At 56.0% G+C, this 22,927-nt stretch overlaps 1 protein-coding gene across 3 annotated transcripts; it reads left to right on the plus strand.

The window, feature by feature from the left end:
- The first annotated feature begins 391 nt into the window (after positions 1–391).
- On the plus strand, positions 392–19,098 carry Als2cl (ALS2 C-terminal like). 3 transcript variants are annotated; one of them, XM_055601716.1, is made up of 26 exons: positions 393–564; positions 3,953–4,078; positions 4,724–4,922; positions 5,240–5,305; positions 5,608–5,773; positions 6,227–6,358; positions 6,945–7,064; positions 8,018–8,076; positions 8,217–8,283; positions 8,642–8,838; positions 9,253–9,318; positions 9,656–9,754; positions 9,848–10,009; positions 10,324–10,435; positions 11,384–11,461; positions 12,082–12,212; positions 12,923–13,096; positions 13,207–13,303; positions 13,453–13,610; positions 14,112–14,177; positions 14,589–14,762; positions 15,610–15,652; positions 16,363–16,424; positions 16,538–16,687; positions 16,925–17,021; positions 17,329–19,098. In XM_055601716.1, the coding sequence occupies exons 2-26, from the start codon at positions 3,976–3,978 to the stop codon at positions 17,407–17,409; spliced, it is 2,859 nt and encodes a 952-aa protein (XP_055457691.1). In that variant the 5' UTR covers positions 393–564; positions 3,953–3,975; the 3' UTR covers positions 17,410–19,098. The 3 variants fall into 3 exon arrangements, with proteins under 3 accessions (XP_055457694.1, XP_055457691.1, XP_055457692.1); XM_055601717.1 differs by lacking the exon at positions 393–564 and adding an exon at positions 821–837; XM_055601719.1 differs by lacking the exon at positions 5,240–5,305 and having other exon boundaries at positions 392–564.
- The last annotated feature ends 3,829 nt before the right edge of the window (positions 19,099–22,927 follow it).

Below are 22,927 nucleotides of genomic sequence, written 5' to 3' on the forward strand. Positions count from 1 at the left end.
GCTCTTTCCAAGGTCGAAGGCTTTGGCACAGCTTCAGGCTGTACCCGGAATGGATGGAGGGGGCCTCCTTCAAGGTCTCACACAGCAGTAGCTGCTTCTGAAGGACGCCCAGCTCAGGGACTGCGGGTCAGCATGGCCGAGCAACAAGTTTCCCAGCATCTACCGAGGGCTCCTTCGAGGAGATGTGGGGGTGGCGGTGGGGGCTCTGTGACCCAAAGGGGCAAGGTCTCAGGGCCCCACAGCAAGCAGAGTCGGTGGGCAAGGAAATCGGGGTGGCCTCAGGCACCCCCCCCGCCGTCCTTGGAGCCGGGAAGGAAGGGGAGGTAAGAGGCGACAGCCAGCCAGGGTGAGATCCTAAGGTGCGCGGGAGCAGGAGAGAAGCTTCGGCAGTCCGGCGGTGGCAGGAGAGGCTGAGGGTTAGCTCGGGGACATTCCGAGGCCTGGCCCCGCCCCCTCGGGGACGCCCCCGCGCGGCAACACCTCGGGGCGGGGCGCGGAGAGGGAGGGCGGCGGGGCGCGGAGCTGCGCGGCCGGCCACTCGGGGCTCCGCGGCGCAGGGCGAAGGTAAGGGCGCGCGTCTGTGGGCGGGGTCCGCTGCCCCACGGGCTCCGCGGCGGGTAGGGGCGCTCGCCTCCTCCCGCTGCCATGGTCACGAGCCCTTCATCATCTGCCTCGGTGGAGTTCTTAGCTTCCTCCTCCCTGTCCCGTGGTCACCGATTTAAACGCAGCGCGGGTCCAACCCCGGGCAGCAGTGTGGAGCGCGAGCGCAGTGCCTTCCGGCCAGGCCAGGCCCCGGGTGCGAGTGTATCACCCAGAGGGAGAGGCTACCAGGAGGAGGTGACCTGCCTGGTCAGGGCGGAAGGGCTGACAGGAAGGGCTGACAGAGAAGCCGAGAAGGTGTTGTTTCTTGCCTGGGAAGCGCGTAGACAGATGTCTGAAGGTCGGAGCGGAGTAGTTTGGGCAACTCCAGGGACTGTGCACCATGGCAGGCAGGCAGAGGAAAGGGAAGCTAGTGCGGAGCCAGGGAGGCATCTAGAGCCAGAAGCTTAGACCAGGGAGAGGCAGAGACTGGGGCTGGAGTTGGGAGGGCAGGTGTGACAGACAGTTCCGTGCACTTCCTCGGGACAGACACTACCTTCACTGCCCATTGGGCATGTAAGTTAATTAATGGGCCTCCAGCACAGTCTAGAAAAAGGCCTCCACAGCAGAAATAAGGTCCATGCCAGTCCAGACCAGGAAATACCAGAGTGAGTGCCATGCTAGGGTGCGGCTGAGGGGCCTGAGGGGCCAGGACTGTGTGAGGGCAGGGAAGGCCCCAGTGACCCTGCTCTGGAGCAGTCTGGTGTGGGACGGAGGCCAGGAATGCAGAGGAAAGGGAGCAGGTCCAGCTACTGTTTTGATGGCCACAAGGACAATAGCTGACTCACCTGTGCATGGCCCAACTTACTTTTTTGGCCTCACCCTGCCTGTTAGTGAGCACCAAGGGGATAAGAAGGGTGGCGTGGTCCTGCCGGGAATGCACTGTGTACCTCTGTGAGTCACCCAGCACCTCCGAGCCACTTAGTTCTGGTGAGCCTGTTAGTGCTGAGAGCCAGGGCCTGGGTCAGAGCTCTGCACGCACCTGATCTACAGATAGTGTCTCTAGGCCCCCCTGGACTTTCCCTGCCTCAAATTCACCTTTTGCACAGCCTCCCACTAAGGACCCCAGAGCTGACAGGAGGGAGAATATAAGGTCATGTGGTTGACCAGAGGGGTACTGATGGGTGGTGGGCCCAGGGTTAGAGAGGAGAGTACTCTTGCTGGCCTCCTCAGTTATTCCACACTGTCACTTCCCAGCACGCACATTCTCAAACACTCGTGCCTGGCCTTGTCCCTGGCTTTATATCCACCTTCTCACTTTCAGAGTGAACCCAGACAGAGCTCCAAACCCAGAGACTTCCACCCTCCTGGCCTTAAGTGCGGCCTTCCAAGGCCCCCTTAATTTCTACCTTTTCCTCTGGATGATGTGATTTCCTGGGGTTGGAAATCCTTCTGGGGCACCATAGAGTTTAGCCTGGATCTGTTGGATCTACCCAGAGCCAGGCTATGCTTCAGGATGTTTGGGGATGTGGAGCTCAAGGACCAGGTTCTATGCCAAAAGGAGCTTCAGTCTAGAGTTTGTTCTCTTGAGAGGCAACCACAATGGTTCGAAATGTCCTGATCTAGTTAGAGCTCCATTTCAGAGAGGACTGGGATGGGTGAGCTGTGACGTAATAGGCAGAGGTGGATCTCTTGTGGACAGCAGGTGAGGTGTGGGCTGGGTACCAGCATAGTGCAGGGTTAGAGATGGACTTTCCATTCTGTCAGTTTCTGGAAACATGGTTGAGGGTCAGTGGGAACTGAGCCAGAGTGGCTCGTGCCTGCCCTCCCCACCCTCTCCTTGTGTCTTTGTGGGGGAAGGGTGAGTGGCATTGCTTTAACTGCCAGCAAACATGGCTGCCGCTGGGTGTCTAGCAGTTTCTCTTTCCTGCCTCTCCCTCCCACAGCCTCACCCTTCCACACAGCAGAACAGCAGCAGGAAAGGTGGGGCAGGAATGCCTGGGCCCAGGATCTGGGCCAGAGTTCTGAAGTTCCCGCCCTTCTCTGTTCTGGAGCCAGTGCTCTTGGAGTCCTGGGTTCTGCCAAGAACCTGGGACTTCCCCATGACATCTTTGGGGTGCCTTCAGGAAGACTGAGCCCCCTTGCCATTTGCTGGGGTCTGCCTGATGTCACGTGCCTGTCATTGACTGCCTGTGGTGACATCTGACCCACCCTGTGTCAGGACGAGGCATAGTGAAGAAGCTTTAACTCTACCCTAAGGCATCTTTCAGATCAGGCCATTTGAACATCCTTGCCAAGTGAAGGTAGCAAGGGCTGCCTGTGGGAGGCTTTGCCTGAGCCGGGCCACACAGTCTGGCTATGGAACAGGCTCAAGCATGCTTCCTCACAACCCCTGCCCTTGGTGCTTGCTTAGAAGATCCCTCACTCGGGGAAGAGCATTTCAAGGCTGCAGCTGACCTGCCTGCCTACCCCAGGGATTCTTCTCCTAAGTGGGAGCCATCTAGAGGCTCAGCCTGGTTAGGGGAGGTAAACATGTAGGGTCCTCCCCATGCTGACCTTTCTCGTTGCCTGGGGCCATCTGTCACCAGGTTGGTCTTGCTCATTCTGCCCCTTGATCTGCTAGTACCTTATTCTAAAGCCCTCCACGATCTTCAAGGTTGACTGAGGCAAAGTCAAGCATGTCTGCTGGCCAATGAAGGTGGGCTATCCTCATAGGCTGGCCCAGCACTCCCATGAGCCTTTGCTTTTACCTCTCCCCACTGTATGTATGCTGTGCCTTCTTCTGCACCTTCCCTCCTTTCCCTCCCTCCTTCCTGTTTCCCTCCCTCCCTGTGGGTCTGCAGGTCCCCAAGCTCTGCTGCTCCATCTTGCTTCAGCAGGAGGCCTCCAGACTGCTCTTGTATTAGGTCTCTCCTGGCTTACTGAGCTCTATCTAGTGACAGGGACCCCGAGCCACGCCATCAGCATATTACTGAGCTCTTCTGACAGCATGCATGTTCCTTTCCCCAAAGAGGGAATAGTCTCTGAGTGGGAACTTCAGTGGTGAGATGGCCAGGGCAAAGAACGGCTGAGTAGTCAACCCCTGGGTGCCTGGAGCCAGGGTGCATTTGAGCAGGCCAAAACTGAGCTTGAAGAGCACGTACTCTTGGGTGGAAAGGGCTGCTTCCCTTGATAGTCTTCAGGACCCTTCCCTCAAGGGTCCTGTCAGGGAGCAGGTCAGGGCTCTGTGGCCAGAATAGATCTTTTTTTTTTTGAGAGAAGCTGAGCTCAGCAAGGGATTCTGATGTGGGTGGTTATGGGTCTTGTGGGAACTGGGGAGGATGCTTGTGACCTGTATTCTCTGGCTGAGACCTGTATCCTTCCTACCCGGCAGGCCCAGTGTCTAGCGCCCTGGCTATGTGTAGCTCTGAGGAGGCAGACCTGCTTCGGCTGGAGGAGGTCTTCTCAACTACTCTGGCTCGCACCAACAGTCTTATCCTCCAGCCCCTGATCTTAGGTGGTGAGTCTAGGCCCCCGGTAGGGAAGGGGCACCTGAGCAGCCCCCAGGGATAAGAGCTCTGCCTCGGCAGACTCTCTGAAACCTCAAGTGGGAACCGTAGCACTTGCTACCGCCATCTTTTGATGGAGCTGAGGCCTTGGCCGCCAAGTACAGGCTGTTTCCTTCCCAAATGGCCTCGTGGGGCCCACAGGCCTAGTGGTACCATTTGCCTCACTCCTTGTTCCCACTCAGGGCTCCCAGTAGTGCTTTGGAAAGCCCTGACTAGCGGGCAGAACACATAAGGCTTTCACTGGGGGTCTCCCTTGTAATGTGGCTTTTTGGGCAGGTGCTTCCCTCTCACAGCCTGTTTGTGCCTCTATAAAGAGGCTGGAGAGTGACCTTAAAGATGCCAAATTCTACAGCTGGATCTAGAGAGAACAGGAGGACACTCAGGGGATCTAGGAGACTTGGTTCCCCTGAAACGATTAGGGTTGGTCCTGTTAAGTAGGAGGCAGACACACAACCGTACTGACTTAAGAGTTCAGCTCTTTATCCCAGCATGCCCTGCCTCCCAAGAGCTCTAGTGGGTGCTGATACGGTGCTGAGCATCTCGTGGCTACAGGGTCTTCCCTGGATGTGAGCTCAGAGTGGCTCTGCTTTCTACAGACCTGGAGCCCTCAGACTCGTGCGACAGAGAGTGCCTTCGGCTTTTGCAGCAACTGCATGAAAGCGCTCAGCGGTTGTGGGAGGTGACAGAGCAGAGCCTGCGTTCACTGCGGCAGAGACTGTACCACCCACCTTCCATAGGTCTGGAGGCCCTGCTGTTACTGAGAAATGCTGACTATGTCCTGCAGGCCCACATGGAGTAAGACCCCACCCCCACCCCGAGAGGAGCCTGTTGCTTGGCCACAGTGCCAAAGTGCCGCCTCTGCTGCTTGGTCCTAAGGGTCAGCTAGAGTGATGCTCCTGTAGTCTAGGATGTTAACTTAGCAGCAGGCTTAGAGGCTCAGTCCTGGACCAGACCTATGAGATATAACTGTTGAATCACGGCTTGGGGGTGTCAAGCAGTTGCCTGAACCATCAGGATCCTGCTGCTCAGTGGGTGGGATCTGGGACCCCAAAAGGGCAGAGGTTGAGTGTGAGTCGGGAGCTGGGCTTTCAAGGTAGCTGGGTTGTCTGTAGGTACATCAAGTCCTACACTGACTGCGTGGTGGTGCAAGCCTTCCAGAGGGTCTCAAAGAGGAGAAGGTGAGCCTGGGGCTGCCACAGTAGCCCCCTGTGTGGGCGTGAGTGTCTGGGTGAGAGGGAGCTGGAGAAGCCCATCCTGAAGCAGCAGGTATCTTGTCCAAACACCATTTGAGTGTCTGTCCCTGTCTCCCCTGAGGCGAGGCTGCGGAACCTCCAGGAAGAGAGCTCAGTGCTTTGCTGGGCTAATAGGCTACAGGGCCGGGCTACTGGGACTGGGAGCTGGGAGAAGGTTAGAATGGGGGTGTTACAGGTGGGTGGGCTTGGGAGGGGTGAATGTAGTCTGTGACCCTTCCCAAATACAGTGAGTACTGGAGGAGCCAGCGGAAGGCCCTGCGGCAGCTGTTGTCCTGTGTGAGCCCCGAGGGCTCTGTGGGCACCACGATGTGCCAGGCCCTCCACCAGCCTCTCGCCCAGCACGTGCAGAAATATGTACTCCTCCTGCTGAGCCTCAGGGACACCCTTGACAAGGTGGGTGCTGAGAGCAGCTCAAGGATGGATGGATGGAGGAGAGGAGAGACAGGGCTCAGGCTCAGGGGGCCAAGTTAAGCAGGAGGGAGGGGCCCCCAAAGAACATAGCCCTGCCCTGGGGAAGGGTTCTGGGGGCATGAATCTTCCCTGTGCAATCTTGGGCACATGGCTCTGCCTTGAGGGAGCAGTTGACAGCCAAAGAGCAGACATAGAATTCTCTACTAGGGTGTGAGGACGTATGGCCCAGGACCACACTGTTGGTGTTACCAAACTGTCCATCGGGAAGCACCTTCATGTTCCCTCTGTGTCCCTAGAACAGTTGTAAGGGAGAGAAAAGAGAGCTGTGGCTTAAGTTTAGGCCTGACCGGCAAGGCCAGGCTGGAGCCCTCACGGCCATCATCTGGTCGGGTGGCTGGTTCCAAGATCCTCCCTACCTGCCCTGTCCTCCCACAGTGCCACCCAGCCCAGGAGCTGGTGATGCATGCTGTCACCCTGTTTGGGAACCTGCAGTCCTTCATGAGGCAGGCCTTGGACCAAGCTGTGGCCACCCAGGCCCTGTGGCACAGCCTCAGCAGTCGGCTGAGGGTGAGTCTGAGGCTTTGGGACGGTGGAGGAATTAGGGTTCCACATTGGATATGAAGCTATGCTGGGTGGCTTGAGCAGCTCTCTGCCTCAGCTTCCCCATCTGGAAGGAGGCCTGATAACCTGTGGCTATCAGTCAGACTTTCTCTGTTGGTGGTGCCGCCAATTACGCATGCCTGTCACCATCTAGCGTAGCCTGCAGGAAGGAGAGTCCTCGGGTCCCCAGAAGATGGGAACGCTTAGGCCAGGAGTAGAGCAGGCCAGAATAACCGTGGGTGGCAGAGAGTATAACATACTGGGTGATGGTGATAGGAACCCTGCTGTGGCAGGAGTGCGGTATGGAGACCACCCGGGAAAGCTCTAGAGAGAGAGCTGCCCTTCTGGGTTAGTTCAGGGATGACATTCCCCACTCCCACTTCTTGGAGTGTCGGTGTGTGTGTATGTGAGAGTGAGAGAGAGCGAGAGCTAGAGGCTACCCTAGGCCTGCTAAGATGGTCTCTGGGAGATGTCTGGGGTGCAGGCAGGAGGGGCAGGGTTGGCCAGCAGCCTCCAGGATAGGCACTTGAACTTCTTGTCTTCACACCACCAGGATGTGCTCTGTAGTCCTACACACCGACTCCTGCAGGATAGCCAGGACATCCCTGTGGGGGTCACCCCGCTGCGGGCTGAGCGTGTGCTGCTCTTTGATGATGCCCTCGTCCTGTTACAGGTTAGGAGGGGGTAGCATGAGGTAGGGTTCTGGGGCCAGATTAGAAACAGGAAAGGATCAGGAGCTGAAGCTGAGGCCACAGGCTTGGTGCAGGGGTGGGCCCTGGTGTGGAGAGTCAAGCCAAGGATTGTGGGTCAAGAGGAAGCCAGACAGGTTTGTCCCATAGTCAATAACCTTGGCCAAACTCACATGGCACTTGTGGTGCTCACATCACTGACTCCCTCGCCTCAGCATGGTTTGGGATTTGTTCTGATTGTGTCTGTACTATCCTCTCCTGACAAAACCAACTTCAGGGAGGAAAGGAGGGAAGGGAGTAAGAGAGAGGGAAGGAGGGAGGGAGAAGAAGAGGGAGGAGAGAAGAAAAGAGGGACACTTTAGTCTGGGCCTTTGCTCATGCTGTTGTTTCTGTGGGACTCTCCTGTCCCTCAGTTACATCCTGTAAACAACTCCATCCTCAGGCTTGGCCTTGAGCCCTTTCCTGGTCAAGTGAGCAGCCTTCTTGGGGCAAATGAACAATAACACTCCAGAGAGAGGGACTTTCCATCAGTCTCAGAGATGGATAGCTTCTTTGACAGAACATGAGCAAAGGTGAAGTAAGGATGCTTGACAGGAGCTCAGGAGGGCGTGATGGCGGAAGGGCAGACGCTGACAGCATGGGGAGTGTGAAGGCAGGTGCACGAGCCTGCAGGGGTCAGGCTCTGCCGTGGGCCTCCGTCCCCGGGCAAGAGGATCCTCAGAAGTTTGTGGCAGGGGCTGCCAGGGGCTGGCCTTGATGCCAGAAAACCCCAGCAACCACGCAGGGAGAGAGAGGCCTGGCCAGCAGTTAGGATGAGAGAGAAAAGAGGAGCTACAGCTGACAGGGAACAGGCTGCAGCGGAAGGATCTGCGTTGAGGCTCTCAGCAGGTGTGTCTGTACACATGGCTGGACAACACCTGTCCCCATTTACTTCCAGGGCCACAATGTCCACACTTTTGACCTGAAGTTAGTATGGGTGGAGCCTGGCCCAGACAAGTGAGTGACTTTCTCTCCAGGGACCCTGGACTTCCCTCCCCAGGTGCTATAATATCTGCTCACCTTTCCAGGCTCCCACAAGAGCCCCACTTCTAACCCTGGACAGAAACAGGCTCACCGGCCACCTCTTGTCTGCCTAGGTGTGTGCTTCACATCCTCACCCCTGAAGAAGAGTTCTCGTTGTGCACCAGAGACCCCCAGGGCCAGGTGAATGAGCTTGACGCATGAATGGTAGGGGTCCAGTCAGAAGCCAGGGAGGGTGGAGTGCCAGTCCTGCAGGGCTCAGGCGGGAATTGGCTGTGCCGAGGGCTGAGTATCGGGATGTTGCAGGAATGGGGATTTTCCACCATTAGGACTGGGGTAGAGGTCTGCTCCTACCATTTGGTGCAGCCCTCTGGCTTGTCTGGTCTCTGGGCAACTCAAAGGATCTCAGGCCTGGTGCCATGCCATAGAAGGGCAGTGTGCTTGAGGCCAGGGTGGAGGGGAAGGGCCTCGGTGCCCTGAGAGCCTCTTTAGGGCCATACCTGCAGTAGCGATGACACCATTGCCTTCCTGTCCCCACCAGGTTCTCTGGCAGTGGAAGGTGACCCAGGCTGTGTGCCAGGCCCTGCGTGGCAAGAAGGACTTCCCTGTGCTGGGGTCAGGCCGGGAGCCATCTGTACCCCCTGACTGTCGCTGTGTGGCCTATACCTTCCGCCATGAGGGCCGGCTGTGCCAGGCTACCTATGAGGGCGAGTGGTGTCGGGCCAAGCCCCACGGCAAGTGAGTCGGCAAGGCTGTGGGCTAGGCACTTCCAGCAGGCCATCTGAAAGAAGGAGCATGCTAGGAATCCCATTGACTAGGAATTTCCTCAGGCTTGACATTTAGTTCCGTATCTCCTGTGCTTCAAGGGGAAAGGGGGCTGTAGATCTTTCCAGGGTTCTCCATGGGAAATGTCAACAGTACCCCAGTACCCAGTACTTGTACAAGGCTGCTGGTACAAGTGTGCCCAGAGATGGGGGGGAGGGGCTTTCTGTGAGAGGTCGCAATGCTCCCATGAAGTCTTGGTGAGCAGAAAGCCTAGTTGGAAGATCGTAGGGGAGAGAAAGGAAGGGAGGCACCCCGGAGAGTCTGGGGGTGCCGCTGACTGGGCGTGGGTCCAGTGGCCTGAGGCGGAGGCCCTCACCTGTGTTCCAGGGGAACCCTGAGGTGGCCAAATGGACGGAACCACGTGGGGCATTTCTACCAGGGCCTGGAGCATGGGTAAGGCTGGCTGGGCAGGTGCTGGCATAGGGGCAACTAGAGGACCTGTCATCCACCATCTACTGGCTGCCCCAAACTGCCAACTCTCAAACAGGAGTGGTTACATGGCCCAGCTCCTCACACCACATAGACGCAGAAGGGGGACCTGGCAGGAGTAGGGGTGTGGGTCTCGGCCTTTCCACGGAGGGGGAGGGGTGTCCTGAGGACTTTTTGTAAGAGAACGGGGACTCCTTAGAGACGAGGACAACTGGGTAGCCTGGGGGGATGTGACAGGGGCATCTGACCAGGCTAGTGGCCTGGATACTCACTTTTCAACCCCACCGAACCACATGGTCAGCTTCGGCATCTGCCTGGTGCCCCAGGCCTCTGAGGACAAGTTTGACTGTTACAAGTGCCACTGGCAGGAAGGCACCATGTGTGGCTACGGCATCTGTGAGTAAGTGACCTTTGGCCTCTAGGGGGAAGGTGTGGGAGGCATATCCTCTGGACTGGGCTTGAGGTGGAACCAGCCATCGGTGAATCTCTCCAGGTATGGCACTGATGAGGTGTACAAGGGCTATTTCCAAGCCGGCCAGCGGCATGGATTTGGCGTCCTCGACAGTGCCCCACAAGCCTCCCAGCCCTTCAGGTACACAGGCCACTGGGAGAGAGGCCAGAGGAGTGGCTATGGCATTGAGGACGACCGTGATAGGTGAGTCCTGGCAAAGAGAAGCCAGAGGTCAGACTGGCTCCCGTTCCCCTCAGCCTTTTGTCTTGCTCTGTACTGGAGGCGGGCCTCCATGGTGCTTCTCTCCAGCTCTGCTTCCTGCTACCTCTAGGGGGCTCCACCCGGCATGCTTTCCCCTAAAGAAGACCCCCTTTCGTGCCGTCCTCTGTTCTCCTTGGGGTTCTCGCTTCATCTTCTTCTGTCACTGCCTGTCTCCCCGCATCCCCTGCCAGCAGAGCATCCAGAGGGCACATGGGAACCATTCTGAGACCCCTCTCTTACATTCCCTCTTCCCTTAGGGGTGAGCGCTACATTGGCATGTGGCTGGCCGACCAGCGTCATGGCCCTGGGGTCGTGGTTACCCAGGCAGGCGCCTGCTATCAGGGCACATTCCAAGGGGACAAGATAGCCGTAAGTGGTAGCCCCGGCCTTGGGCACTCTAGCTGAATCAAAGCCAAGCTGTATGGATGACAAGGGATGCCAGCTGTGCCATCCATCTGCTCTGACTTTGGCAAGATCCAGGCTTCTTTTAGCCTCACTTTCCCCATCTGCAACTCAGGTCAATGGTGCTTAGTGTACACACGTGAGCTGTCAAGAACCAAACGTGTCCTAGGTCCGCCAGTGGCATTCCTAGAACCCTCACTGGCCCTGACTGAACCTCCACCATCTTCTGGAGTCCTTGTGTGACTCCTGCAACTGATGCCATTATCCTTAGCATATGAACGACACATGTTTATTGATGACAGACATCAGAGAACCTGCCCAACATCATAGTCATATCTGGCCGAGACTGAGAGCAAACCCAAGTCCCCCTAGCCTGGGCCTCCAGCTCTTGCCCTCTGCCTCTGTACTAGCCAGGCGCTTGATGCGAGGTGGGGCTCTGGGCAACAGATGTGCCTGATTTTATGGCTTGTTTGTTTAGACTCCACCTTGTTCTGGAAAGAACCAAAGGAGACCTCAGGGAAAAGGGGAAGGAAAGGCAAGAATAGGCCCATGGCATAGAGTCAGGAACAAGTTGAACATGAACTTGTCAGTGACCTTCCTGGCAGGTGCGGTAGTGAGGGAATATGATTGCTCCCCTCCTCCCCAGGACTCAGGGCAGTGACAGGGAAGCAGCTGAAAGGAAGCCAGCACTTCCTGAGTATTTAGGGGCTTCCTGAAGAGGCTGCTGAAGGAAGAGGAGCCAAGTCTGAGGCCTAACTAGGGAAAACAAGGGATGGGGGCTCATGGGACCTAACACATCTGGGGAGGGCAGTGCCAGGGCTTAGGGACTCTTAGCACCGTGGGTCAGTGTCCACCCACCCTGGTTTTCTGTCCAGCCTCACCTCCCTTTCCTCTGTTTTCTTGCTTCCTTTCAAGGGCCCAGGCATCCTGCTCTGTGAGGACGACTCTCTGTATGAAGGTACTTTCACCAGGGACCTGACGCTCCTAGGGAAGGTGAGAGCCATGCCACTTCTCGATCCACCCCATAAAGCCAGGGCCCAGAGCCAAGGCTGAAGGGTGCCCTTCCCACCTCCATGGTTTCCAGGGGGCTCCGTGTCCATGCCATGCAGCATGTAGTACTGACTTAACAGAGCAAGGTGATAAGAGACGGAGGATTTGCCTTGTGCCCAGAGGGCCCAGTCTGGTTGTATCTGTGCTGTGCTCTTGCAGAGCCATCACCACCAGAGCCTTGGGCAGCTGTCCCTGGGGTCACCGTTCTTTTCTATGTTCCCGCCTGAGCTGACATAGCACAAGACAGCTGTATCCATGCGGGGCCTTTGGGGACGTGGGGATAATTTTGGATAGAGAAGGACAGGCAGGCCTGGCGCATCCTGAGTGGTCAGGGGAAGGGAGCAACTCCACACAGCAAGGAATTGCCCCTCTAGATCCCTGGACCACCACGTCTCACAGTGAGTGAGACTCCTAGAATCTTGTAGCAGCTTGAGTGGACAGGCAGGACACACGGTCAGACGTTTCCATCTGACCCACACCAGCAGGCAGGCCCAGCATGGACACACTTGGTTGAACGGCTGGCTGGGCACGCGGACATTTCTGCCCTCATTTTCTGCTCCCAGGGCAAGGTCACCTTCCCCAACGGTTTCACCTTGGACGGTTCTTTCAGCAGTGGGACAGATAAAGGGCTGTACACACAGGGAGTGCTGGACACGGCTGCCCTCCCGCCCGACCCACGCAGTACTCGAAAGAGGTGAGAGCCCAGTGTGTGTCTCTTCCTACCCAAGGCCTGGGGGCTCAGTGGAGGCCTTATTGCATAGACGGTTCTGAGCCCCGAGTCTTCCAGCCGGAGGCTCCTGAAGTCTAGGGCTAGGTGGGTGTTCTGCCATACACACGCTGGAAGGAAAATAGAACTTGTAAGTCTCACTTTGACCCTGGTTTTAGATTTTTTTTTTTTTCCTAGAAAGAATGCAAGACAGTTTCCAAGTCAAATATACAAGAAAAATAAATAAATTGTGAGTTGATCTTAAAAGAAAGAGAGAGACATAGTTATAGATATGGTTATAGTCTCCCTTAGCCTGGCTCTGAGTTCCCTGGCAGACAAGATGAAAACGGAAAGAAACTTGGGAAGTGGACTCACTCTCCCAGTAGTCTGTGAGACAGATTCTTTTCCTGCGAAAACAGAACACCCGTTTGGAAAAGTCAGTTCGGCTGAATAGCTCTTGCTGTGTTTGTTGAGAATCTGTTGACCTCTGCAGAACTATGTTCCATCCCGGAACACATTGCCCCTCTCTCTCTGCCTTGTTTTCTTCTCCACTTGCCTTGGGGGTCAACTCCATCTGCGTTCTCCATCCTGCCCCACCCCCAGGTCCAGGCTGGTGCCACCAACCCTCGAAGGGCCGTGCCAAGGGATCGGTGGCTCCGGCCTCATCTTCCGTGTCTCTGACTGTCCCCCAATCACAGACAGCTGGGAGTGGGTGCCTTCCCTGTGGAGAGCCGCTGGCAGGGAGTCTACAGCCCCTTCCGGGCCTTCGTGCGTTCAGGCTGTCCCGGGGAACTGCAGGAAGCCCTGTTGGGATTCCACGTGCAGAGCTCCAGGGAGCTACGCAAGTCCCAGGAGTACCTGTGCTGCGAAAGGTGAGCCCGGCCCTCTGGAGGTCCCTGCAGGTCAGCGGGGGCTAGGGAAGCTCCTGGGCATGGGTACCGACTTGAGGGGCGGGTGAGGGACACTGTGCATGGCGCCCCAGGAGCCACCCCGAGGACTGTGCGGGCAGCATGGAAGATATCCTGCAGGAGCTGCTGCTGCACCGAGAGCCCAAGGCCCTGCAGCAGTACCTCAGGAAGGTGAGGGCCCAGCCTGGGGGAGGCCTCCTGTATCTCACAGCGTGGTGCTAACCGTGGTCTTCTGTGGCGTTCCTGTCCGGGAGGCTGGTCTGGGGCCTACTGTGCTCCAGGCCCTGGCTCTAAGCATCCCTGTTCTCTCACGGGCCCAGGCTCTGAGCAATTCCCGACACCCCCTGGGGAAGTTACTCCAGACCCTGATGCTGACCTTCCAGGCCACATATTCAGGCATAGGGGCCAACAAACACCTGCAGGGCATGGCCCAGGAGGAGGCGAAGCAACACGCCCAGGAGCTTTGGGCTGCCTACAGGTAAGCTGTGCATAGGGTGACAGCCTCCGCCTAGGGACTGGCCCAGCATTGCCCTTTCAAGTCTTCGATACAGGATCAGAGGTTGGTCAGTGTGACAGTGGTGGTCAGAGGTGTGAGGGATGACGGCAAGGGCCTCCAACAGACCCTGGCCAGGGTCCAGTCCCTGTCTGGTCCCCAGGCATACCTCTGATCCTGTAGGAACTCTGCCCTTGCTGTAGGCTGAGTGTGACCCTGGATCCGAGCTCTCTCTATCCTGTCCCAGTAGAACCTAGATCCCATGAATGTTACAGATAGGAGCTTCAGCTGCCACTGGAGCGCCAGGACCCTCCAGCAACTCACCCTGTAGCTCCAGCCTCGGCCCCTCAGTGGCGGGAGAGGCGGGGCTCCACAGGCATCCAATCCAGATCTAGAGAGCTAGTTCTGGGAGCGTTGGTGACTGGGACAGTGGAGTCCTGTTTCTGTGGGCAGCAGCCACATCATGCCGCTCCCATTGACTTGCAGGGGTCTGCTGAAGGTTGCCTTACAGCGCCAGGGCCAGACCCTGGAGGAAGAGGACATAGAGACAAGGTACCCAGCCACGCCTTTGTACCTGGGCCCGGCCTCTGGGTGGTAGCACTTCTTGGAAAAACACTGGGCATGTCTGCTAGTCACCGCTCTTGGCCCGTCTACCATTTATACATCACGGTGACATACGGCCTTGGTCCTGGAGCCGCCCAGGAGCAGTGCCGCCCACCACGCACTGGATACACCTTTGTTCTGAACTGCCCTCCCAGCCTCATGCTTGAGTTGTGCTGAGGTGGGGAGCGGTTGCCAGAGGCCTTCCCCCTTCCTGTGCCCCGTGAGACTGAGGCATGGAGGAGCTGAGCCTAAGGTCACATGGAGCAGGAATTGGTTGTCCCCAGGGCCGGACCCCAGCTCTGCGGATGCAGACAGAGATGGCCCTGACAGCAGTGTCTCCCGTCCATTTTGGCCTCTCAGGGACACGCAGGTGCACGGGCTGCTGTTGCCCCTCCTCCTGCCCAACTTCTACTCGGAGCTCTTCACACTCTACCTGCTTCTCCACGAGAGAGAGGATGGACTGTACAGCCAGGGCATCGCCAACCTCAGCCTGTTTCCCGACACCAAGCTGCTGGAGTTCCTGGACGTGCAGAAGTAAGCTTGTTCCCCCCGGCTCAGCCAGCGCTCTCGGGGAGCTGGCAGTTCTACGCAGCCGTGAGGCGTGCTCCTTTATTCACACACCACGAGCGCCAGGAACACCTTCAGATGTGGCTGGAGCTAGGTGCCCAACCATCCCACAAAGGAAAACACCTTTGCTCTCCCCCTGACTTTGCCCCAGCATGGCTCCAGCCACGCCAGGGTCGTTGCTGTGTGCCTCCGAGCCCTCCACTGTCCCCCAGGGAGAGCTGGCGCTTTCTGTCCCTCAGTTCCAGCAGTGCCCTTGGAGGCCCTCCTTGCTTGGTTCCCTACCCTGAGTGCTGGCCAGCATTGACTGGGCCTGCCTCCAGGCCCACCATTAAGACCCACACACTTGGACTGAGAGTGGGGGAGGAGAGGTCTTCAAGGGGAAACTGAGGACTGCTCTGGGAACAGGTCGGACAGGTGTTCACCATACTCTGGCGCCTCCCCTGCCCCCCCCCCCCCCCCGCAGCTGCCTCTAAAATGTCCTTTTTCCTTAGTGCCCCCCTGACACAGCCATGCTCCAAGTGCTTGATTGTCCCTGCTGGAATCTCAGCTCCCATTCTCCTCCGGGGCCCAGTGCTCCTTTGTCACACAAAGGAGTGGAAGATCACTTCCTCCAGGACCCTATGCCTACGGCTTCCCCTGGCTTCAGGCTATGTGGGATACAGCTGAGGAGGCCACAGTGGCCCCTTTCCTTTACCATTGTCTGTGCTTAGCCCTTCTGTGTGTGAGTGGTGGGGGGAGAGGAAGACACAGGAACAGGGTGTGTCCTCTGATCCCAGAGTTGCAAAGCTTCCCAATCTCATGTCTTCAATTTTAGGCATCTATGGCCCCTCAAGGACCTCAAGCTGACAAGCAATCAGGTGAGAGGGTAGTGTTTGCCTGTCTGGCTTTCGTGGGAAGGAGTTGGTCTGTGGTCCTGGAGCTTCTGATTGCCTGGGAGTCAGGATTGCCTAGGGAGAGGAAGGTGAGGGAGGAGACACCAGGCTTCCTTCCTGTCTCAAGTGGAGCCCATGTGACCAGGCTCCCCAGCAGGCTCTGCTCTGGTCCTGGCTGTGACAGTTGTGTAGGGCACCTGATCTCCAAGTCTCAGTTTTCTCCTGTGTGAAGAGAGACCCACCAGACCCACCTCTTAAGACAGCCATGGTCAAGGGCACATGAGTCCACCCGCTGTCTCAGGACCATGTGGAACCTCCTAGGGAGCAGAATCATGGCCCCACAGCTTTTGTAGTACTAGGCAAAAAATTCTAAAACTGAGCCCACCCACCTTATACCCATTGAGTCAGAAAGCAGGAAGTCAGCTCAGGAACCTGGGTTTCAAGAAGTCCTTGGGTGTGGGAACCTTTGGCGTCAGCTTTGGAATTGTCACCAAGGGACCTGCCTGTCTTGGTCCTTTCAACCTCTTGGAGCCTAGTTCCCCCGTGACACAGCTGCATAAAGCGAGGCTCACAGTGGCGCTGTGGGATTGCCCCAGACCACATGGCCATCAGGGCAGGTGTGGGTGGCACAGGATCCTGGGGATGAGAGCATGCCAAGCTGGACCCCCGTTTTACTCCCCTATCCCCTTTTACAGAGATATTCTCTGGTCCGGGACAAGTGTTTCCTGTCAGCCATTGAGTGTCTGCAGAAGATCATGTGAGTGTCTGTCCTGGTTGGGGGAGCGTGGAAGGGCACAGGAGCTCTGCCCCTTCTCTTCCTCCCAAGACTGAGCAGCCAGGCCCTGACCAGGGGTTGCACCCTGCTTACAGTACCACAGTGGACCCTCGGGAGAAGCTGGAGGTGCTCGAGAAGACCTATGGGGAAATTGAGGCCACGGTGTCACGGGTGCTCGGCAGGGAACACAAGCTGCCCATGGACGACCTTCTGCCGCTGCTTATCTACGTGGTGTCTCGAGCTCGGTGGGTGGGGACGGGGGTGGATGGACGTGAGACCTCTTCCTAGCCCATCTACACCAAACACGGGACAGAGGGGGAGCCGAGGCCCAGAAAGGAGCCGGTCTCATGGGGGCCTGGGACAGAGCTGGGGCCATTCCCAAAGTGTCTAGCTCTCTAGACGGGGCCGCACCCCTAGCTGTGGGGTGTCTGCCTGTGACTTCTGCTTTCTTCTCTCCTTTGTTGCCACGGTGCTTTTTCTAGAATTCAGCATCTGGGAGCTGAGATCCACCTGATCCGTGACATGATGGACCCCATCCACACAGGCGGCCTCCATGACTTCCTTCTCACAGCTTTAGAGGTAAGAGGCCACGGCTGGGAGCCCAAGGAAATGCCCTCCCCGCCCCAGGCACCATGGTAGAAAGAGCTCAAGTCCCCACCTTATGTGTCTCTCTGGAAAGGGTCCTCACAGACTTGGAGCTCTTCGCAGGGCAGGTGAGCGTCACAGCCCTTCAGGCTGCAGCTCCGGGCAGTGCGCAGAGGGAAGGCCGTTTGCCTGCAGAATGTGGCTGACAGCTAGTCCTAACTGGGGCAGGGTGGGTGCGGTGGCTTTCAGGGCCTGTGGGAACAGGTCTGCCAGCAGGCCTCAGCCTTGTCTCTCTCCCCAGTCCTGTTATGAGCACATCCAGAAGGAAGACATGAGACTGCACCGCCTGCCTGGCCACTGGGACTCTAGAGAACTCTGGTGACACGGCCGCTCTGGACCATGTGTGGTGCTAGGGGCTACGTGGCTGCCGTGGACTTCTGTGGAGCAGGCGCTACCTACCTGTTCCCCACTGCCCGGGTCAAGGCAGGCTGTGGAGATGGTTCTCAAAGGAGATGCAATTTTGCTTCCTGCAGAGACACACCTAGCTGCTGCAGCGCGACCCTAGAGCTCGGCCGGAGGTCCCAGGGGCTGATGGTCTTTAACATTCCTTCAGTCCGGTTCACTGAACTCAGCTTCCCCGAGATCTGGCTTCACTCAGCTCCTTGGAGGGAAATGGAAATTCTCACGTTACTGTTCATCTCATTTCTGTTTCCCTCCTCCTGACAAGAAGGTCCTAAGCTGCACAAGGCTCTGTTTGTTCAGTTCCCTTTCCCATGGGTATCTCCCTGGGATCCTGTTTCCTCCAGCTGGGCTTGAGCTGGCCTCTCAGGAGGACCCCGTGGCAGGAAAACCTCAGGTCCATGCCGAGCTGCCCGGCTGCCTCTGGCAGGCCCTGCCCTTTGCAAAGGCATGGGATATAAACACCAGCTGTCCTTCACCTGGCCTCTCGTGCCAGTGGAATGCAGGTGGCCCATAAATGACATACCTGAGACACTTACGGCCTCTCTGTGGGAGGGACAGCAGGGAGATTTGTGGCTTGCTAGTACTTAGGACCATAAGTGAGTCCTGTCACAGTGCTGGGCTCTGGGCTATTCCAGGGACACCTCCCCCCAATTCAGCCTGTGTGGGAAGGGCCAGGGGAGACAAAGCTGTACACCCAAGGCCAGGCTGAGGCCAATGGAAGCCTCAGAGAGAGGCACCTTCAGAGCCTCTCAGAAAGCATGGAGCACTATGTGAGGCGAGCTGATGGTTCTCCTACACTGCCACCTACAGAGAAAACAGAAAGCTTCCTGTGCCTCGATCCACCAAATGTTTCATCACAAACACAAAGCCTGAGCTTGAGTTCTACCAGGAACTTGTGTTCCCGGGAGTGTCCTTCGTAGGGTCAAACTGACGGAGCTCCTACCCCCAAAGATAGCCCTAAGTGGCTGTGACACAGGTCAACTGTGACAAAACCCTGCCACCCACCCTCCTGCTCCCAACACTAACTGAACTTGGGCCTCTGGTCCTTGTGGGTCTACAGGGTTTCTGTAGCATCCTGGTGGGTTCCAGGAGCAGCCAGGGCTATAGCACACCCTTAAGACAAAATCCACATGTGAGGAGAGAAGCAGGAAGGAAGCCGACTGACAGCAGAAATGAGTGACAGCCAGCTGCCTGCATTTGGTGCTTCAGGAGGCTCAGTGATGGCCTCTCCCAGACGGAGTCTCTCATAGGTGATAGCTGTCCAGCCTAGAACACCTCCCATTTTTGACCTGCGAGTCACGCAAGAGGGCAGTACCCTAACTGCCTAGATATAAGAGCATCAAGAAATAAGAGCATCAGCGGGCCAGATGTCACTCTGCCTCACTCCACCTCACTTTGCAGCTTCCCGGAAGGTAGGCCTGGAGTCAGGAGGAAAGACTGAAAGATGAGAAGTGGTTAAGCCTCTTCTTCCATCTACCCTGGGCCCTTTCACCCTCCCTCCTCCCCTGCCTCATAATGTTGTTTTTTTTCTCCCTACTCTTCTGGAGCATAGCCACAATAGCAATCTACTTATTTATTCAGGATTTTTAATAAATGCATTTCATCCTTGTGTGTGTGCATGTGTGTGTTTGCACAGACACGTGTGCATTCAAAGGCAATAGTTAACATCAGGTGTCATCTTTTACCATTCTCTACCTTATTTTTTTGAAGCTTTTTTAAAATTTTTGCTTAATTTTATGTACATTAGTGTGAAGGTGTCAGATCCCTTGGAATTGGGGGTACAGACAGTTGTGAGTAGCCATGTGGGTGCTGGGAATTGAACCCAGGTCCATTTGGAAGAGCAGATAGTACTCTTAACCACTGAGCCATCTCTCCGGACCCATCTCTACCGTATTTTTTAAAGCACAGTCTCTCCTTGAACCTGGGGCTCACTGGTTCTCCTAGACTGGTAAGCCAGCAAGCAAAGGGGGTTCTCTTGTCTCTGCCACCCCTCCACCAGGTCTGTGGTTGCGGGTGTGCAGCTCTGTGCCCAGCTTTTTAAAGTGGCTCCTGGGGGTAGAAGTCCTCTCCTCATGCTTGCACAAGTACCTTACTGAGCAAGCTGCCTTGAGACCCCCACACCCCGATTCATGTCTTCACAGCATCTCCTGCCTGTGGGTGACTGGGAGCACGTAACGCTCGCTGTCAGGTCCCCAGATAGCTGTCCACTGATGGACTCTTAGCTACGGGAGGGGAAGACCCCTGCTCAGAAGCAGTAGTATTGGGACTGTGGCACTTACTTTCACTCTGCAGGTGGGAAGTGTGTCATTCCTAGGAACGAATTTTGTATTTTGTGCCACGGCCAGGGGCACTCCAGGAAGGTCAAAGGGTCCACAGTCTGTTTGCCAGGACTGGGTAGAGTTGGGCTATGCATCGAGTGTCCCTTTGTCACTAAATTGTGAATCTGGTATTTGGACTCATTTGCCTGGGCTTCATGTACTGGATTTTAGCCCAGTCTTGTACACCAAAAAATCGCCATTCATGTGTGCAGAGTATTCAGGCGGCTATGGTCTTTACCTGGGCATGCCTCTTGATGCTTCCACTGACACTCACTGCCAAAGGCTCTTTTTCCATAGTATCCCTGTGTGGCATGAATGGGCCATCCACTGCCATAATGTTTGTCTTTGCCTAGTTTGGGCCTGGATCATCTGGCTTCCGTTGACAGGTGCCAACCCATTGACTGCCGGCCGTCCCTTGGTGAGAGTGAGCGTGGTGCGTGGTGTCTGGAGGGATCCTTTCCAGGGCAAGCATTGCCAACTGCACCTCTACTCAAGGCAGATTTTGTTTTTCTCTGTAGTTTTGGTGTGTGACTACAGTCCTGATAGACCTGTTAATTAGCTCATCCGTAAGTCAGGCCCAGACTTCCTCAGCTACAGGAGTGTGTGTGTGTGTGTGTGTGTGTGTGTGTGTGTGTGTATGTGTGTGTGTGACCTTACTGGTGCCTGGTTAGCTCCATTTTTGCTGGGCACGGCCTACCTTATTGGTTTCTCCCCTTCAGACTCCCCAATATTCAGAAAGCTGAGCTCTCGGTGGCCTCTTGTGCTCAGTGTCCCCCAAGTCAGGACTCCTAAGCAACATTGGTCAGTCAGTCCCTGCACTCCAAACACAGGGGAGCACCTTTGCTGGATGCTGCCGGCTGCCTTTGGGGGATGCCAACCACTGACCACTGCAGGAGACGTTAGGTGTCACTGCAGCCTCTCGACCAGCCTCCTTGAGCACGTCTGCCCCCACCAGCTCTTTAGTGCTCCCAGTCCCACGCTGTACTGTATCCAGTTCCCCTGGAGTCAGGAAAGAGATGCTTTCCTGCCACTCTGTGGTGGGGTTAGGGGAGCAAGGTGCCCTTCCAGTTACCAACTCATCCCGGCAGTCACTGTCCTCACCATGTCACTGTGCTCCCCATCGGGAGCACTCCTTGTCGTAAAGAGCTGGCTGCTGCTTGGAACCACGCCAATCCAAGTGCCAAGGGGAAGAGCAACCGTCTCCTCCAGCCTGGATGCTGCTTCTGCCTGCTCAGCCCTTGGCAGCTTTCAGGGAAGATCCCTTCAAGCCCAGGGACGCTCGCTTTCAGGAGGGGTGGCGCTCAGGTGGCCAGCTCCACTTCTGCTTTGCTGTGCAGACTGCAAACACTCCTCCCCAGGTGGCATGGGGGAGGACCCTGCTTCCCTCCTCTCATAGCTGCCAACTCTGCAGGCTGTGTGGCCTCATCTATCTTTTCTCCAAAAAGGCATAATTTCAGTGGTTTCAGTTTGTCAAGCTCAGTGCTATCATGGTTTGAATAAGGAAATTCCTCCTCCCCAGGCTCACGGATTTGAATGCCACTCCAGGGAGTGGCACTATTTTAAAGGTTAGTGGGTGTGGCCTTGCTGGAGGAAATGTGTCACTGGAGGTGGGCTTTCAGGTTCTCAGTAGCCCAAACCAGGCCCTGTCTTTTCTTGCTGCCTGTGCGTCCTGATGTAGAAACCCCCAGCTCCTTTATTCACACCAGGCCTGCATGCCAGCATGCTTCCCACCGTGCTGATAATGGAGTAAGCCTCTGAAAGTGTGGGCAAACCGCAATTAAATGCTTTTCTTTCTAAGAGTTGTTGTGGTCATGGTGTCTCTTCGCAGCAACAGAACACTAAGACAGTGCCTGAACGACAGGACGATGGCCAACACTATTATTGTGTCTGAAAGACTTGGCGCATCTCCATGAACCCGGCCAGCAGAGAAACATTGGCCCCACGTGGATTCAGTTTGTTTTTCACACAGATAGCAAAAGTGAGGTTGTAGTGAGAACTTTGTAATGAAATGTTATAGGAATGTGTTTGTGTCTTAATTCCAGGTGTGGGGATAGAGGCTGCTTCACAGCAGGTGACTTTGATTTAGCAGGGGCACTCTAGCAGGGGTGTGGTTCCACCAGCTGCAGATAGTTTCTGTGAGTGCGTGACGTTCGGAGTTCCGGGAACTTCTCAGAGGATATATAAATGCTGGGGCCCCCGAGAGGCAGGGTGGCTGTTGGTGGCTGGTTGGTGGTTGGCTGCTGTTGGTTGCAGTTTGTCAAGTAGTCATGCACAAAGAAACAAAAAGAATAAATTAGATAGCCTGTCAGTGAAGATCAATCTTGTCCCAAGGAACTCTATCTTTCTAATCACCAGGAAAAAGTCTAATGATAACTTTATCCCCTTTCTACTCCATCTTCTCTCTCTCTCTCTCTCTCTCTCTCTCTCTCCTTGTTATGGGGGTCTAAAGGGTGGAGAAGGGTAGAGGAGAGTAAGGAACCCACAAAGTCGCAAATGCTGGCTACAGTGAGACAAGCACGATGTGAGCTCCCAAGGCCCCAACCCCACTCAGTGACACAAATTGAGGGACCTGGCCATAGCGTAGGCAGAGAGCTAACTAGACACTAAAGAGCTGCTTCCAAATTATAGCCAGGTGATTTTACAGCTTGAAGCAAAACCTTAAGTGGGGATGGAGGTGATGATGGCTGTGATGATGACGGTTATGGATTATGGGATGGTGGTGGTAACAGTGGCTGTGGTTGTGGTTGTGATGGTGATTGTGATGGTGATGATGGTGCTGGGGCTGTGAGGATGGTGGTGGTGATGGATGTATATGTATTAGAAAGGTCTTCCATCACTGAAACTATGAAGTTGGACACTAGGCCTTATAGTGGTGCCTTACCTAGCATCTCTCCTCTCCCTCCAAGGGGCATTGCAGATCACTGGGCCAACACAAACTGAGCCGTAAGGGTCTTACCTAATCGGTCTATGTGGAGATATGTAAGGTTCCCAGGGCGTCCCATGGAGCCATAGCCCATTTTGCGTTCCTAGTTTGCAAAGAGAGATTGGACATCCTTTTCCAATCTACTTGAGAACCCAGCATCTCTTCATCCCTGGCAGGCCCAGAAATTGGTCCCAGAA

Source organism: Psammomys obesus, unplaced genomic scaffold, assembly GCF_907164565.1.
Source record: "Psammomys obesus unplaced genomic scaffold, mPsaObe1.curated_primary_1811, whole genome shotgun sequence".
Taxonomy (NCBI): Eukaryota; Metazoa; Chordata; class Mammalia; order Rodentia; family Muridae; genus Psammomys; species Psammomys obesus.

What these genes read in the sequence shown, in the direction of transcription:
- Als2cl (XM_055601716.1), top strand. Translation starts at nt 3,976, where the DNA reads ATGTGTAGCTCTGAGGAGGCAGACCTGCTTCGGCTGGAGGAGGTCTTC. An exon ending in CGGGCCAAGCCCCACGGCAA is followed by an intron (nt 8,839 to 9,252) that starts GTGAGTCGGCAA and finishes CCTGTGTTCCAG; the next exon opens with GGGAACCCTGAGGTGGCCAA. An exon ending in TGTGGCTACGGCATCTGTGA is followed by an intron (nt 9,755 to 9,847) that starts GTAAGTGACCTT and finishes GAATCTCTCCAG; the next exon opens with GTATGGCACTGATGAGGTGT.